This window comes from Sinocyclocheilus rhinocerous, unplaced genomic scaffold (assembly GCF_001515625.1).
Source record: "Sinocyclocheilus rhinocerous isolate Xijiao unplaced genomic scaffold, SAMN03320098_v1.1 scaffold2246, whole genome shotgun sequence".
In the NCBI taxonomy this organism is placed as follows: domain Eukaryota; kingdom Metazoa; phylum Chordata; class Actinopteri; order Cypriniformes; family Cyprinidae; genus Sinocyclocheilus; species Sinocyclocheilus rhinocerous.
Window position 1 is genome coordinate 71697 of NW_015640056.1, and position 16454 is coordinate 88150.

The 16454-nt window shown below is 36.4% G+C and overlaps 1 protein-coding gene across 5 annotated transcripts in view; it reads right to left on the reverse strand.

Moving 5' to 3' along the window:
* LOC107752451 (histone deacetylase 7-like) overlaps positions 1–16454 on the reverse strand; it is a 99735-nt gene that overhangs the window by 60128 nt on the left and 23153 nt on the right. For 4 of the 5 annotated variants that reach the window (XM_016568419.1, XM_016568418.1, XM_016568417.1 and 1 more), the window contains exon 2: positions 15712–15783. The exons of the other annotated variant lie outside the window; for it this stretch is intronic. In XM_016568419.1, coding sequence (XP_016423905.1) covers positions 15712–15783 — 72 coding nt within the window. The remainder of the gene's footprint in view (positions 1–15711; positions 15784–16454) is intronic. 5 annotated transcript variants of the gene reach the window in all.

The window sequence follows — 16454 nt, forward strand, 5'->3', positions numbered from 1 at the left end:
GCGCCTGGTCGGGAAATGTCATGCTCCTTACCATAGCCGCCTGCGAGCTTCTGTATAAATATTGCGTCAATATCAAATAAATTTGAGCGTGATTTAAACCGGGATGATTGTAACCACTCTAAGTTGTCTGCCTTGAGAAAGCTAGCGTGTCTCCGACATAGTGATAACACTCGTTGCCTTCTCTAGTGCAGCTCAACCAGGTCTCGTCCCATTCGTCGATATTTGTGATATAAAAAATCCCAGAAAATATGCGTTGTAGTCCAAACGAGTCGTTCGTTGTAGTTTTTGAAAAGTGATTTCTGTTAAATAAAATATATCCTTTTGAACTGGACTTTGAGCTTTGTAACTTTGCAGATCTTTTTTATGCTCAAACAGCAACATTGCACACTAACTAAAGTTGAAAATGTGAAAAAGCATAATAGGACCCCTTTAATAAAAATTATGCAGACATTTAAAAACAACAATTAGCAAAAAATTTAAACTATATAGTCTCAATTATACAAAAATAACACTATGCATTCTCTTGTCACTTCCTGTGTTAACTGTACTTTCCTGTCAATAGAAGTAAAAAATGGCTAAAAATATACCTTTTAAAATATAATATAACTTAAAAAAAAAACAAACAAAAAAAACTAGATATATCAGAAGGTGGCATAATTAAAAAGTCACATCACGTATGTGCCTAAAATGCAGGCTGTAGGCAAAGTCACGTTGCTTTGGAGCAGAGTTACACTGATCATAGAGACATTTAATTAACAAAAATACAAAAGTGTAAAAATTCAAATAAAATTAACTGGTGTAAATCCAGACAAGGTTTGTGAAAGTCCAATGCAAGCTAACAAAAACTCTTCACCGTCTTGTCATCATGCAGCAAATAGAAAAAGATGCTGGAGTCATCGCTGCTTATTTATGAGACAACATCATGTGTGCGCTTTAGGGCAGCTGTGACAAGACGCTATATGCACCAGATGCACCAACCGTGATGACTGAAAGGTAAGCGCATTGTTCTAAGACAAGCAAAAAAAATTAGAAGCAATGCATGGAATGCAGAACACTCTCATTCTTAAAAATGCATTTGTTTTTCTTTTTCAGCACTCAGGATTATCTGGTGACTGCATCTCTCTTTCTCTCTCTTTTGAGCTTTCTGTCTGACTGTCTAATAACTACCCACACTGCAAGTGCCACAAATAAGTGTCGGAGGCCCCAGAGGCCGACATACAGAACAAGGGGAGGTTTAATCAACAACAGAGGAGACCTCAGCCATTTTAATTAGCCACACACACACACAGAGCGACTCCCCTGAGCACACTGGCGATAGGGTCTGGATTGTTTGGTTTCCTGTTCGACTGAGAAAACACTGGTGATTACAGCTCCAGCCATGGCTACCTCAAAAACAATCTGCAGTTTTATATAAATAGCCAGAGGATGGAGTCCGTTTTTGCTCTCTTAAGCAACACTTCTCATTCTTTTTTCATTCTCTTTCTTTCTCTGAACTATAATTAGTCAATAGTGTTGCTCCCCAGTGGTTGCCTTTGGTCAGCAACAACATCCTCTTTCACATATTACCTCCGTATATGTCTCGCTCTTTCATTCTGGCTCTTTTCTTCTCACATGTTTAACAATGTGTTGGTTTGGGAGTCCCGGGTGCTCGAGGCCATCCCATAAACACTGAAACAGTGAGTTGGTGCAGCAAGTTACCATAGATACCTTTCTGTGTACATGGAAGCTGTGTAAAAGTGCGACAATGAGAGCGAGTGAGGTGCGGGTTACGAGTGCAGAATGTACAAGAGAAGAGAGACTAAAAGAGTGAGCGAGACTCTTCCTGTTTGCAAACTTAGTCTTTGTTTCCTGTTCGTGACTTCTTGTGTGCGGCTATTTTGGTTACTGCCAGTTTCTATTGAGGTAGAAGAGAGCAGTTCATGTTTCAAGGCCCAAATGCTCACAAACATTAGCATAGCTACACGTTAGCATAGCTAAAACAAAATCTTGCAAGTTCCTCTAGATAGCTCAGCTAGCTCTTTTTGACACACTAAAACTTGTTTCAAATTTTTGTGAAATTTGTTTGCTCACAAACTACCCAGGTTAAACTTAGGTTATAACAACATTGTGAGAACATTGTTTTGAAATGTTTCTAAAATGTTGAAAGTTATTTAACGGTTACAAAAACTTTTCTTACAACATTCTATCAACTTTATTTTCATGTAAAATAGAACTAAAAATAGATATTTTTATTAGTGCTGTCAAACGATTAATCGCGATTAATCGCATCCAAAACTATTTATTATGTATATATAAATACACAAACATACATATATGTGTATTTATATATACATAATAAATATACATAGTACAAACACACATATTATGTAAACAAAAACTTTTATTATGGATGCGATTAATCGCGATTGATCATTTTGACAGCACTAATTTTTAATATTCTAAAAACATGTTATGATTTAAATGTTATTTAAAGGTTGCAAAAAAATGTTTCTTGGAACGTTAATCAAGTACAAATAACACCATAAGGACGTTCTGAGAATATGTTGTTCTATGAACATTTTCTCCCAATGTTATGAGAACATATATAAAATATTAATACATTTATAAGAGCATTCCATAAACAATACTTTAAACATGTTTTCTTAACATTTATATAACATTTAAAAAATGTTAGTGAAAGTTGTGCGAATGTTCCCTGTTAGCTGGGTGAGAAGCATAACTAGCTTGGTAAAACAAAACGGTTTTATCAAGTTAGCTATAGCTAGGTACTAGTATAACTAAACATGCACTTATTAAGCTAAGCTTATAACTTGGCTGCGTGGGCTTTTCAACAAAGCGTAACAAGACAAATGGCCAGGCTATTTCTGTGCTTCTCACATGGCCATTCAGAAAACAAGGTCTCCGACATGTCGCAAAAACCCCATGGTGCGAAGAGTTCACAGGCGCTTAATGGCTAACTTAGCCTAGCGTCTGATTAGCCCTGAGGGTTTAGACCCAAATCAGGCAGTAGAGATGGAAAAACTAGTTAAGCATGAAACCCTTTTCTGTTCATAGTGCCGAGCTTTCAAACCTCAGATAACACATGCAGGGGTCCAAAAGTCTGAGACCACTAATAAAAATAATGCTTCCGTTTTTTTAATAATTTCTTATGAAAAATACCAGATTTTCATTGTGGTCTCGGCCTTTTGTTATAACTGCTTTGATAGCGTATAGGTGCGTGTCATTCTATTCATGCTACCCAAGCCAAATTTACAATGTTTCTCATTCCTTGCACTGCATTTGAAGGAAAAGCAAATATACTTTTCAAAGCGGCTGTGAGATAAGTTGACACATTTAAATAGGCCTCTCGTTCTCGCTCTCTATTTTACTGTTGCTAAATCGACCTTGTGCAAGACAGGATCTCCAATTTTAGATACATTTGACCGCATTCACATACACCCTCTCGCTCTGTTCTTCGCTCGCTTCTAATCTCACCATCTGTCTTCCCTTTCTTTATTGTGCTATCACTCCTGTCCTGATATTTCCCATTCCTCCTGCTCACAAAAATCTAATGTGACATGATTTAATCCTTTACATCTTTTTTTTTTTTTTCACAAAGAGGCTTTTTTTTTAAATCAGCAACTCAAATAGCACTTACTATTGATTCCAACAGTTTAACATTAACAAGCTAAGATAACAATTTGACACTCTAATAGGAAATAAAAAACATAACGCACATTCATTAATTAACTATTCATTGTCGATATTAAAGTAATGGGTAACAATTTACAATAAGGTTACATTAGTTAATGTTAGTTAAAGTATTAACTAACATGAACAAACATTGAACAATACATTTATTACAGTGTTTATTAAAGGTGGGGTAAGTGATTTCTGGTAGCCAATGTTGACATTTGAAATCACCAAAACAAACACGCCCCTACCCCAAAAGGGTCTCGCCCCTATTTTGATAGCTCCGCCCCACACATACGTACGCAACCCAGGCAGCGATTAGTTCTGTGAAACAAAGCAAAGTTTTCTAAAGCGTTTTTGAAAAATCGCTTACCCCACCTTTAATCTTTGTTAATGTTAGTTAATGAAAATACTGTTGTTCACTGTAAGTTCATGTTAATTCACGGTGCATTAACTAATGTTAACAAGCATAACTTTTGATTTTAATAATGCATTAGTAAATGTTGAAATTAACATGAACTAAGATTAATAAATGCTGTAGAAGAATTGTTCATTCTTAGTTCATGTTAACTAAAGTAGTTAACTAATTGTTAACTAATGAACCTTATTGTAAAGACTTAGCAAGTGATGTATGAAACATACCCTTGTGAAAAGGAGTGTGCTTAATTGTATTGAATGAGCATTTGTAGTGTACTTCAAATCTTTACATTTAAAAAAAAGCTTTATTTACTGATATTATATTAATGAAATAAGTGGCATTTTAATGTACTACTATGTTACAATTTAAATCATCATGATTTAGTAATATTTTTTAATACTATACTTACTTATTTTGATGTGTGGACTAACATACTAAAGCATGTTAAGTAATTATTAATTGTATAATGTACAATTTAATGTAAATATATTTTAAATGTACTAAATGTACAAAATTTTAGTTTACCATAGTTTATCATAAATGCTTGTCAGTATATTCAGCACTTCACTTGAACAATATTTCAAAAGCAATATAATTATGAAAGTACATATAAAGATGTACTTAAGTCCTTCTTGCAGTGTGTCAAAAACACTCTTAAGTTCAGCTAATTGCATTAATATGAATAATAATAATAAACTATAATACATTTTCATTTAACTGTAAATAACATGCATTTAAGTGTCTGAAAGTTAAGTTCACACTTAAGAAAATTATTTGGAAGTATATTTTTATTTAATATAATAATATATTAATAATATATTTATAATTATCATTTCTCTTGCTTAAACTAGGTGTATGACCTTTGGAATAGCCTTTATGATGCACATATGTTGCCTGAAAATGCTGTCTATGTACAGACAGAGCTCATTCAATTTTAGAACAGAGTGAGTTTCCTCTATTCAATGACTGAAGTATTAAATGTGACCCTGGACCACAAAACCAGTCATAAGTGTCTGAATAAATAAGCTTTCCATTGATGCATGGTTTGTTAGGATAGGACAATATTTGGCCGAGATACAACTATTTGAAATATTGAGAAAATCGCCTTTAAAGTTGTCCAAATTAAGTTCTTAGCAATGCATATTACTAATCAAAAATTAAGTTTTAATATATTTACGGTAGGAAATTTACAAAATATCTTACAAAATATCTCTCAAATATCTTATACAAAATATGTATATCTTTACATAATATCCTAATGATTTTTGGCATAAAAGAAAAATCTATAATTTTGACCCATACAATGTATTTTTGGCTATTGCTACAAATATACCCCAGCGACTTAAGACTGCTTTGTGGTCCAGTGTCACAAATGGTAAACTGAATATATTTGATGCCAGAGGAAACCGTTTTGCTCTTTCATAGCTCAGGAGAAGTAATGGTTAATGTTTACGTATCAGCTCTGTCTCAGAATCTAACACAGAGATTAATTCGGTGTGTTTTCGTCTTGAGTGTTCCTGCAGAGTCCACAGCTGTCTGAGCTATTCAGACCCTTTGCTTCCGCGGCAGATGCTCAGGACGTTCGTCCAGCCAGTGTGCGCCTTTGTGTACACGTGTGTGTGCTATTCTTATATTTATAGCTGGTCGCAAATACTTGAGCATCTGCAGATACACAAGCCGTGTGTAGTCCTGTCAACAACAAGATGAGGGGAGTGTGTGCTTCTTGTACGGGTGGAAGAGTGGATGGATTACTAAAGCACTTTATCAGTGTCGAAGTTTGTGATTCCCTTTCAGTAACGAAGCAGGTTTCCACTTAATCACAGACAACTTTTAACAATGCCAGTGTGTTTTAATTTAACGTAATTTAACTCAGATTAACTCAAACAAATGTGAAACAACAAAACAGTGTATAAGTTTAATATTAAAAGTTGTCTAACATAAGCTGTCTGTTAATAGTTTGCTGAACGTGTAAGGGTTTGTGGTTTGAAGGTTTAGACTGGAGAAGCAATTTTAAGGTTATGACAATTGACAATTCAAAAGAAGATATAAAATTTGTCTCGGATTTTCTCCTAAAAGTCCTAAAATAGTTTGTTTAGATAGATCAGATTTGTTGGGGGCCAGTGTTGTTATTGTTAAGGCTAAAACTAATAAAAAATCATGTGTGTGAATTTTAAATAAAGCTGAAATAAAATAACACAATACTGGGCAAAAGCAGGTTACAAAATTACTAAAACTTAAATTAAAATGAAAACTTAAAAATAAAAGCTAAAAATAAATAATAATAAAAATACTACAATTATATATATATATTTGGATTCCCCTTATCTTTCTTTCCCCAAAAACACATGCACCATCACACAGCACTCATCCAAAGACGAACATCATTCAAAATCATAAAGCTACTTATTATTTTTCAGTTCTTACAAAACTGTAGGCAAGAATAAGACTGCTGACTTGTTCTTGTTGTAACACTATGTGGCTTCTAATTTAAAGAGTGTTACAACATGACTGAGAAGCTATAAGCAGATTGTGGAGTCATGCGGTCAGCTGATGCAACTACAAATCATCAGGAGTCTGTGTGTGCGTGTATTACAGCTAGCTACTGCATTGTATCAGCAGAAAGAGTAACTGCCTTACCAGGTCAATGAGAGGAATGTGTCTGATGTTGAGAAGACAGCATGATGGAGGAGAAAGGGCAGGAGTAAAGGAGCATTGCCTCAGGGTAAGGTCACTTCTGTGAGTGTGTGAGTTGTATGTCCCGCTAATGAAGACAATACTACAGCGTGAAACATTCTCTACGCAAGTGTGTGAACATAAACCAAGCTTGATTACCCGTCAACATGTTTATAGCTGCCTACATGAATAACACTTCTAGTTACGCTCTATTTCAAATTTGTTGCACCCCAAAATGAGTCAGAACACACTTACATGTATGTAGGTCAGAAAAATACTCTATGCAAATACATAAATGTGAATGATTGATGCATTGCAAGTGTTAGTAACAAACCTCCATACTCTAGCAGGGCGATGCAGTTTCCTTTAACCTCAAAACAAATAGACGCTTCAAAGGCATTGCAAGTTATTTCAATTTTGATTCAAAGATTACAAAAATGCAGCACAAGTGCATGATGCATTCTCAGAGTTGCCACAAGGGGCGCTGTAATACATAACGTAAAATTACAATATTATTATTTCATTAATACAGTTTACCTGGTCTCACTAGACTTTATCGTTTATCGTTGCACGTTTTTCCAAATAAAAAACAAGTTTGTATTTATAATTTTTCAGCAAAATTTGATAAGTTGTGATGCCTTTGAAACGTCTTTTCCCTTTGGCGGACATCATCATGCCCTCTTATTTTTCATACTTTTTTTTTTCTTGTTGAATGTCCTGTTTAACTCAAAATTGTCACATGGACGTACCATTTAAGGTCAAGTTGACTTAGGTGTTTACATGACAACAATATACTATAAATATACGTTTTTTTCTGTGCGTTTTTTTAAATGTTTTGCATATAGGCGACAAAATGTTCACATGGATCAGCGAAAATGACTAAAATGCTCTATTATTCATGCCAAGTCAGTAGTTGGCAATGTCACTTTGTAAAGAAACACTACGCACCTGTGCACATACCTACAGACTGAACACATAATATGTATGTGTATGACGTCACCGTTTTCACAAATTTGCGTATTTGTAGTTTACACGGAGATGATAATGGTGTCGTTTTTAAAACTCTGCACTTTGAAATCCGTTTTCAAAAATGTGTGTTTTCAGACCCCCAAAACGCTGTTGTCATAAAAATGAAAGGCCAAAATGCATAAAAAGGTTTCCGGTTTTGGTTTAAAACAGGGCCATGTAAACACCCACTTAAATGTTACAGACTGTTAAAGGAAACTGTATCGCCCCCTAGAGGATGGAGGTTTGTTACTACCACTGTAACACTTGCAAAGCATAAATTATTCACATTTGCATAATTACATAGAGTATTTTTCTGACCTATGTAAGTGTGTTCAATGCATTACAACATAATTGGAATGCAGTTCTGCTCTTGGTATGGTCACAGTGTAAATCATTTTTGAGAGATACAGACATACAGGAGGTTACGTCTACCCACAATTTACTGCACACTCAAAATGGAGCCACTCAACAGTGTAATTCGGTGTTTGAACTCCAACAACTCTCAAGTGTACACAAAAATGTACATAATGACACCTCTCCATGCAGATTTGCCTCTTTCCTCTTAGCCCTTCACTCCCTCTTGCACTTCCTCCGCCATCCGTTCCCTTTTCCATGGATTCTTTTTATTTAACAACTGTTCTGGGAAAGCATTTGCCACGAACACATCTCATGCATATGCAGCCTCACGAACTTCTGTCTGAGCCTCCAACAATGAAGGAGGACATTAACATTCCCTGTAACCTCAAATACACACACACAAACTGACTCACACTGGCTCAATGAGCTCTTTTTGTCCTGTGCGCTCTAACAAATGAGCACCTTTGTGTCCGAACACTTCCTTGTCTCCAAACATTCAGGGGGTCAAACACAACGTTCTGATCCTCACAGACCTTGCTTGAACTTGCTTCTAAAAACAGCAGGCCGGTGTGGGCTGCTCTGGGAAAACAGGATTAGTTCATTCCCAGCGACTCCAGAATGCTGGCTTGAGCCAATACGGTTTATATTGTAGCCTACTTAATAACCAAAAACGCTTGTATGACTACTTATTAAGAGGTCCAGAAAAGTGGTTGACTAGTTACCTTATGTAAATGACATGGCGTGCAGCATTGGTCTGACGGCCAGCTGGGGAACGTGTCCCATTCTGTGCCTCGGTTTCATTTTATTTTCGGATTCTCGTGTTGTATACTGGTCGACAAAGCATTCAATAGTGGTATAGTGATCAACTAGTTAGTGCAACTGTTTACTAACCAACCAAGACACTGATTTTTTTTGTTGTTGCTGTCACCATATAGTCCAGTTGAAGTCACATGTTCCACAGCTAGTTGACACAGGCTCAAACCTCAAATAGTTGTACAACTAACTGATTAGTTAAATAGTCAGTGCAATTTGCTAATCCAAAAACTGACATTTCTTCCAGTCAAACAGAACAAATGCAAAGGGTGTCAAGTGATCCACAGCTAGTTGACACAGGCCCAACACATCTAAAAGTGGTAAAACTAATCAATTCCTTAACAAGTAAGTGAAACTATTTACTAACCAAAACAACAAATTTTCTTCCGGCTGTCAATATACAGAACAAGCAAAAATAAAATCATGTGGTGCATGACTAGTCAAAACAGGTCTAAAACATCAAAGCAATTAATCAGTTAGTTAGTCAGTGCAACCCACACTAACCAGCAAACTCAATTTTCCCCCAGCTGTAGCAGTATAGATTAGCTCAGGTTAAGTCACATGGTTCACAATCACAACTAGTCAACACATGCTCAAAACATCAAACAGTGGAGCAAATTGATTAGTTAGCTACTAACCAAGATTTAGAATTCTTGCTGTCACTACCCAGATAACTGAATTTAATTGTAAGCAGTAAAATGAATCTTCCTCCAACTATTGAAATATAGAACAAGCACAGCTTAAATCATATGGTCCACAACTAGTCAACACTGGCTCAAAACATCAAATAGTCATATAACTGAAATTCATTAGGAATTGACTCTTCGGTGCAACAATTTACTCACCAAAAAAACCTGATATTTCTTCCAGCTGCTGCAATATAGAACAAATGCAGCTGGAGTCAAGTGAATTACAGCTAGTTAACACAAGCCCAAAACATCATGTGGTGCATGATTAGTCAATACAGGTCTAAAACATCAAATTCTGGTATCGGTTAGTTTATTAGTCAGCCCTACTAACCAGAAAACTCAATTTTCCTCTAGCTGTCACAATATAGAACAAACAAAAAGTTGCGCCACACTGTCCACAACAAGCCGGTATTGGCTCAAAACACAACTAGTCATGTGATCCATGACTAACCAACACAGACTCAAAGCACGGGACTAATCGGCTAATCCACTAGTTTTTAAAACCTCTACTCATCTCCAAATGGATCTGAGCAGAAATTAACACCAACAATTGGGCAACAGTATGATAAACTTCAAATCTTTGATAGACAGATGATGGTAGATGATGATCATGATGGTCGATAGATCTTCCACGGTAAGAGATACCTCACATAGAAGAACTGAGAACTCACACTCAAAATCAAAGAGGTTTCAGAAGGCAGCACTGTCACATCCTGGATGAATCACAAAGGGTTCAGATTTGACAAAGCAAACAGAACCTTCCTCACCGATGCATTACATCGCTTCAATGTCAGCACCGCTAGCAACAGATGGATTCTGACACAGCTTTTGTCTGGAGTGATATTTGTACATGTTAAGAGTTAACTTGCCCTGAAGCTGTTAGTGTCATTTTTTCCCCCTCGTCTGAGCAGTGATGACAGCCGCAGCGGTGAAGGAGGCTGGTGTCAGCTGACCCTGCTTTCAGCCAGTAACAGGAAATGTGATCTTTACAGCAGCTCCCTGAAAAACAATCTCGCTATTGTCAGCTTGACTCTCCTGTCCCTCTGCCCCTCACAGGGTGGGGCCGTGGGGGATGCAAAAAATACCTCACAATGAACATCTTCCCATCATTCTTGTCAGCTAACGCATAACCATGTTCATTTATGTTGCCCTGCAGGTAAATCAATTCCAAAGAACTGGCAAAAAAATCCCATCGGTACACTACAAAATGCAGTTGTTACTTTAAGGAGTTAGATACATACTCGGGTTGATTTAGTCATTTTAAACAATATTTTTGACATGGGACAGAAACCAAACAGACCCAACTTTGAGTATTGAAAACCAGCAGTTCAACAAACATAAAAACCCAACACATATGACAATGGTTTAGTGATAATCGATTAGTTAACTACTAACCAAAAATTAAAGTGTCCTCCTGTTGTAGCAATATAACAAGTGCAATTTAAGTCACATGATCCACAGCTAGTTTACACAGGCCCAAAACATCTAACTAGTGGTAGAAACTCAATTAGTTAACTAGTCAGCACAACCCCTACTAACCAGGAAACCGAAACTTCAGCCAAATGCCACAATACAGAACAAGCGCAACTAAAATCACATGGTCCACTACTAGTCAACACAGGCTCAAAACATCTAACAGTGGTAGAAAGAACCAATTAGTTAACTAGTCTGTGCAACTATTTAATAACCAAAAATCTGAAAATTCTTCCAGCTGCCATCATATAGAAAAAACATAATTTGAGTCAAGTGATTTACAGCTAGTCAATACAGGTCGAAAACATTTAACCAGTGCTAGAACTAACCAATTAGTTAACTATAGTCAGCATAACTCCTACTAACCAGGAAACCGAATCTTCCTCCAACTGTCACAATACAGAACAAGCACAACTTATATCACAGGGTCCAAAACTAGTCAACACAGGCTCAAAAAAATCAAATAGTCACTGAACTAATTGATTAGTTAACTAATCGGTGCAACAATTTACTAACCAAACAACTGATATTTCTGCCAGCCGCTGTGTAACCTAACGTAGAATGATGTGTAGTCATATTACACAATATTTTTGACATGGGACAGAAACCAACTTTCTGTCCCATGGACATGAAAACTAGAAGGTAAAATTCAATAAACTTTAATAACTAAACCATAAGTGCAAATCGATTGGTTAACAACTAACCAATAGTTAGAATATTCCTCCTGTTGCCACATAACAAACACAATTTAAGTCACATGATCCACAGCCAGTTGACTCAGGCCCAAAGCATCTAATCAGTGGTATAACTAACCAATTAGTTAACTAGTCAATGCAACCCCTAATAACCAGGAAAATTATATTTCTTCCAGCTGCCGTGTAACCTAACATTGTCAGTTTAGTCATATTAAACAACATTTTTGACATCGGACAGAAACCAAAAAAATTTGGCCCCTAAAAACCAGCAGTTAAAATAAACTTAAATAACCAACACATATGACACTGGTTCAGTGCTTTACACACTATATGGTAGGTTGTATGAATATTAGATGACAGCCAGAACATTTCTAAGGCATTAAGATGCACTAAAGCTTCAGGGAGAGATGTATGTACATGTCAAAACCACCGATGTCTTTAGAGGAATTCACTCTGAGGTAGTTTACACAAACTGTGGTTTAGTTACGGAATAGGCCCGCTAGTTCCATTGCATTGCCCAATATCATCTGTATTATAAACTATGACGAAACTGTATCAGGTCTCATGCACTACATAAATTGTGAGAAGGACAAAAGGGCGGCACTTCTACAACAGACCGTTCAGCAGGCTTCACGAGCGGTCCGTGGGGCCCGGTTACAGCCAAACAAAAGAGCGGGAGCGGTGTCAGATCCCTCTCACAGGCACGGCTGAAACGTTATCCCCGCGCCACTGGCCATGACCTCATCGTGTTGTTTTTCCCGCAAACGCTCGGCCCGCTGTGGCGCACGCAACTCAAGCCGGGCACAAGCTACAGGACTCTGCTGCTTCAAGCAATATCTGATGCCAAGCAATGTCAAATACAAATATGTTTATTTACACTACCATCTGTTCTGTGAATGTAATCAAAATATTGAATTATTTATCAGTTGATAAAATCAGTCTGTTAGGTTAAATGTCTCAGTCATTTGCATAGTTAATTAATCATTACATCTCATGTTCTGTTGAGATTGACTTTATTGTCTTTATGGGGTCCGTCATATTACACAATATTTTTGACATGGGACAGAAACCAACTTTCTGTCCCATGGACATGAAAACTAGAAGGTAAAATTCAATAAACTTTAATAACTAAACCATAAGTGCAAATCGATTGGTTAACAACTAACCAATAGTTAGAATATTCCTCCTGTTGCCACATAACAAACACAATTTAAGTCACATGATCCACAGCCAGTTGACTCAGGCCCAAAGCATCTAATCAGTGGTATAACTAACCAATTAGTTAACTAGTCAATGCAACCCCTAATAACCAGGAAAATTATATTTCTTCCAGCTGCCGTGTAACCTAACATTGTCAGTTTAGTCATATTAAACAACATTTTTGACATCGGACAGAAACCAAAAAAATTTGGCCCCTAAAAACCAGCAGTTAAAATAAACTTAAATAACCAACACATATGACACTGGTTCAGTGCTTTACACACTATATGGTAGGTTGTATGAATATTAGATGACAGCCAGAACATTTCTAAGGCATTAAGATGCACTAAAGCTTCAGGGAGAGATGTATGTACATGTCAAAACCACCGATGTCTTTAGAGGAATTCACTCTGAGGTAGTTTACACAAACTGTGGTTTAGTTACGGAATAGGCCCGCTAGTTCCATTGCATTGCCCAATATCATCTGTATTATAAACTATGACGAAACTGTATCAGGTCTCATGCACTACATAAATTGTGAGAAGGACAAAAGGGCGGCACTTCTACAACAGACCGTTCAGCAGGCTTCACGAGCGGTCCGTGGGGCCCGGTTACAGCCAAACAAAAGAGCGGGAGCGGTGTCAGGTCCCTCTCACAGGCACGGCTGAAACGTTATCCCCGCGCCACTGGCCATGACCTCATCGTGTTGTTTTTCCCGCAAACGCTCGGCCCGCTGTGGCGCACGCAACTCAAGCCGGGCACAAGCTACAGGACTCTGCTGCTTCAAGCAATATCTGATGCCAAGCAATGTCAAATACAAATATGTTTATTTACACTACCATCTGTTCTGTGAATGTAATCAAAATATTGAATTATTTATCAGTTGATAAAATCAGTCTGTTAGGTTAAATGTCTCAGTCATTTGCATAGTTAATTAATCATTACATCTCATGTTCTGTTGAGATTGACTTTATTGTCTTTATGGGGTCCAATCGACCTCACTGATATATGGGTTAAATTAATAGGCTAAAAGCAATTAAAAATTTAACATTTAAAGTTTTGTTTCTAATCAAAAAGATTATGAAAAGACATGAATATCTGACCATAATCTGACTATGAACTGCCTATCAAAAGTTTGGGAGCAGTAAGTTTTTAAATGTTTTTGAGTCTCTTATGGTCATCAAGGCTGCATTTTTTTGCATATTTGATCAAAATACAGTAAAACCGTAACAAATTAGTGAAATAGTATCGCAATTTCAAATAACTGTTTTCTATTTGAATATATTCTAAAAAGTCATTTATTCCTGTGATGTAAATCACGAGATTTTCCAGAAATCATTCTAATATGAAACATTTTTGAAGAAGTTCAAAAGTGAAATCTTTGTAACATTCCAAATGTTTTACTGCCACTAATGTAATCTTTGCTGCATAAAAGTATTATTTTCTTTTAGAAAAAAGCATCGACATATTGTCAATGTACTGGAGAGTTCAGGTTATCTAGACGCTTCAGAAGAGTCTGTTACATCTGATGCAATCAGGAGTAATGCAGCACAAACAACATCCATTCTTCACTGCCAATCATAAATCCAACACATCTGAAATATGAGATCTGCCGTATGTTTTGATTCTGTGCATCCTACATTCAGCTGAGCTCTCCTCCCAGTGAGTTGATTAGAAGCTCCTATTCCGGCTTTGCTCAGATTTCCTCAGAGGACATACAGACAGTATATGCACAGAGACTAAAAATATCACTCAGATTCACTCTACTCAACATTAAAAAAAGTACAAAACAAGAAATTAAGTACCGTTCAAATGTTTGGCATCAGTAAGTAAGGTCAGTATGAAAGAAAGTAAATTGATCAAGACTTTTACATTGTTATAAGGACATTTCTGTTTGAAATAAATGTTATTCTTTTGAACTTTCTATCCATCAAAGAATACTGAAAAACAAGTAGAGTCACTGTTTCCATGAAATTAGTAAGAAGCATAACTGTTTTCAATATTGATAATAATAATAATAAATGTTTCTTGAGCAGCAAATCAGCATATTAGAATGATTTCTGAAGGATCGTGAAGACTGGAGTAATGATGCTGAAAATTCAGCTTTGCATTACAGAAATAAATGACATTTTGAACTGTATTCACATAGAAAACAGTTATTTCAAATTGTACAAATATTTCACATTATTACTGTATTTTCTTGGTGAACATCAGCACAAGAAACTTCTTTCAAAAACATTACAAAATCTTTCAAACAATTGTGCACAATGGCTAAAAAAAAATGACTGCTGAAAATTGAGAAACAGAATCTTTATGCACACTTTGTGGTTGTCAAATATGAAACATATCGCTAGTTATAGTGTAATTCTCTACACCTGCGGTTACACTGCCAGAACACCTGTGTGAACTGACCTCATACATCCACCAAAAATCACCTTGTTTTGTTAGAATTTAAAAAACAAAATGTTCTGAGAAAGCCTACAGCATTTCCTTGCAGGTGCCACTTGCTTTGCCATTTAGTTATTTAGTGCAATGACATTCAGCCATTTTTAAGCGCTCCTTAATACTTTTTTTGGACACTTATAAGGCTGCATCACCTATATAATTTCATGAATGTTCGTGAAGTAAATAGCCTAGATCGGGTAAGTATGGCAAAGGGTGTCATCTTCTCCAATCATACAGTTCAAGCTCCTCTGAAATGAAGGTAACATACCTGCTGCCACTCCCCAGCAGTGAGTGTCTCTCTGATCCGACTCGACGATCAGTCCCGCTGCACAACGTCCATCTGTGGAACGAGAAGAAGTGGAGATGTTTGAGGAGAAAGCGCCACAAACATTTATGGCATAGTTTCTGTCAAATAAAAGTTTAGTTATGCATTGCAAACACACAATAGTTAGCTTACTACACAACGACACGGCGGGGATTTAGTATTAGTCACCGCTGTCACCAGAAACCGAATAAATAGAATTAATTCAAAAAATAATCAAATGGAAGATTCTCAAAGCTCCTTAAATGAAAGACTCAATGCTCAGGTAACAGTGAGCACAGTGACCTAACTATGGTATTTTGGAAGAGATTGTGGTTCCCACACTGTAAAAAAAAAATTCAGTAAAATTTACGGTAAAAAACCGGCAGTTGTGGTTGCCAGAATTTTACTGTAAAAAATGCGGTAGCAACGTTTTAGGTTTTACGGTTTTAACTTAAATACTTAAATTTACAGTTAAATACCGTAATTTCATTAACTGATATAATGTTAATATACCAACCTATTGAAGTACTGAAATCTGTTTTGTAATTTTGTAATACACTGATAACCACCAAATGCAGGTGGTGATGAGAAAGTCACATGATGAACCAAAGCCCATCACAAGCAGCTTTTAAATAATAACATATATAGAAGGCGCACAGTGTCATTCACACAAACACCAAACACCATCATGGTAACACACATGAAAC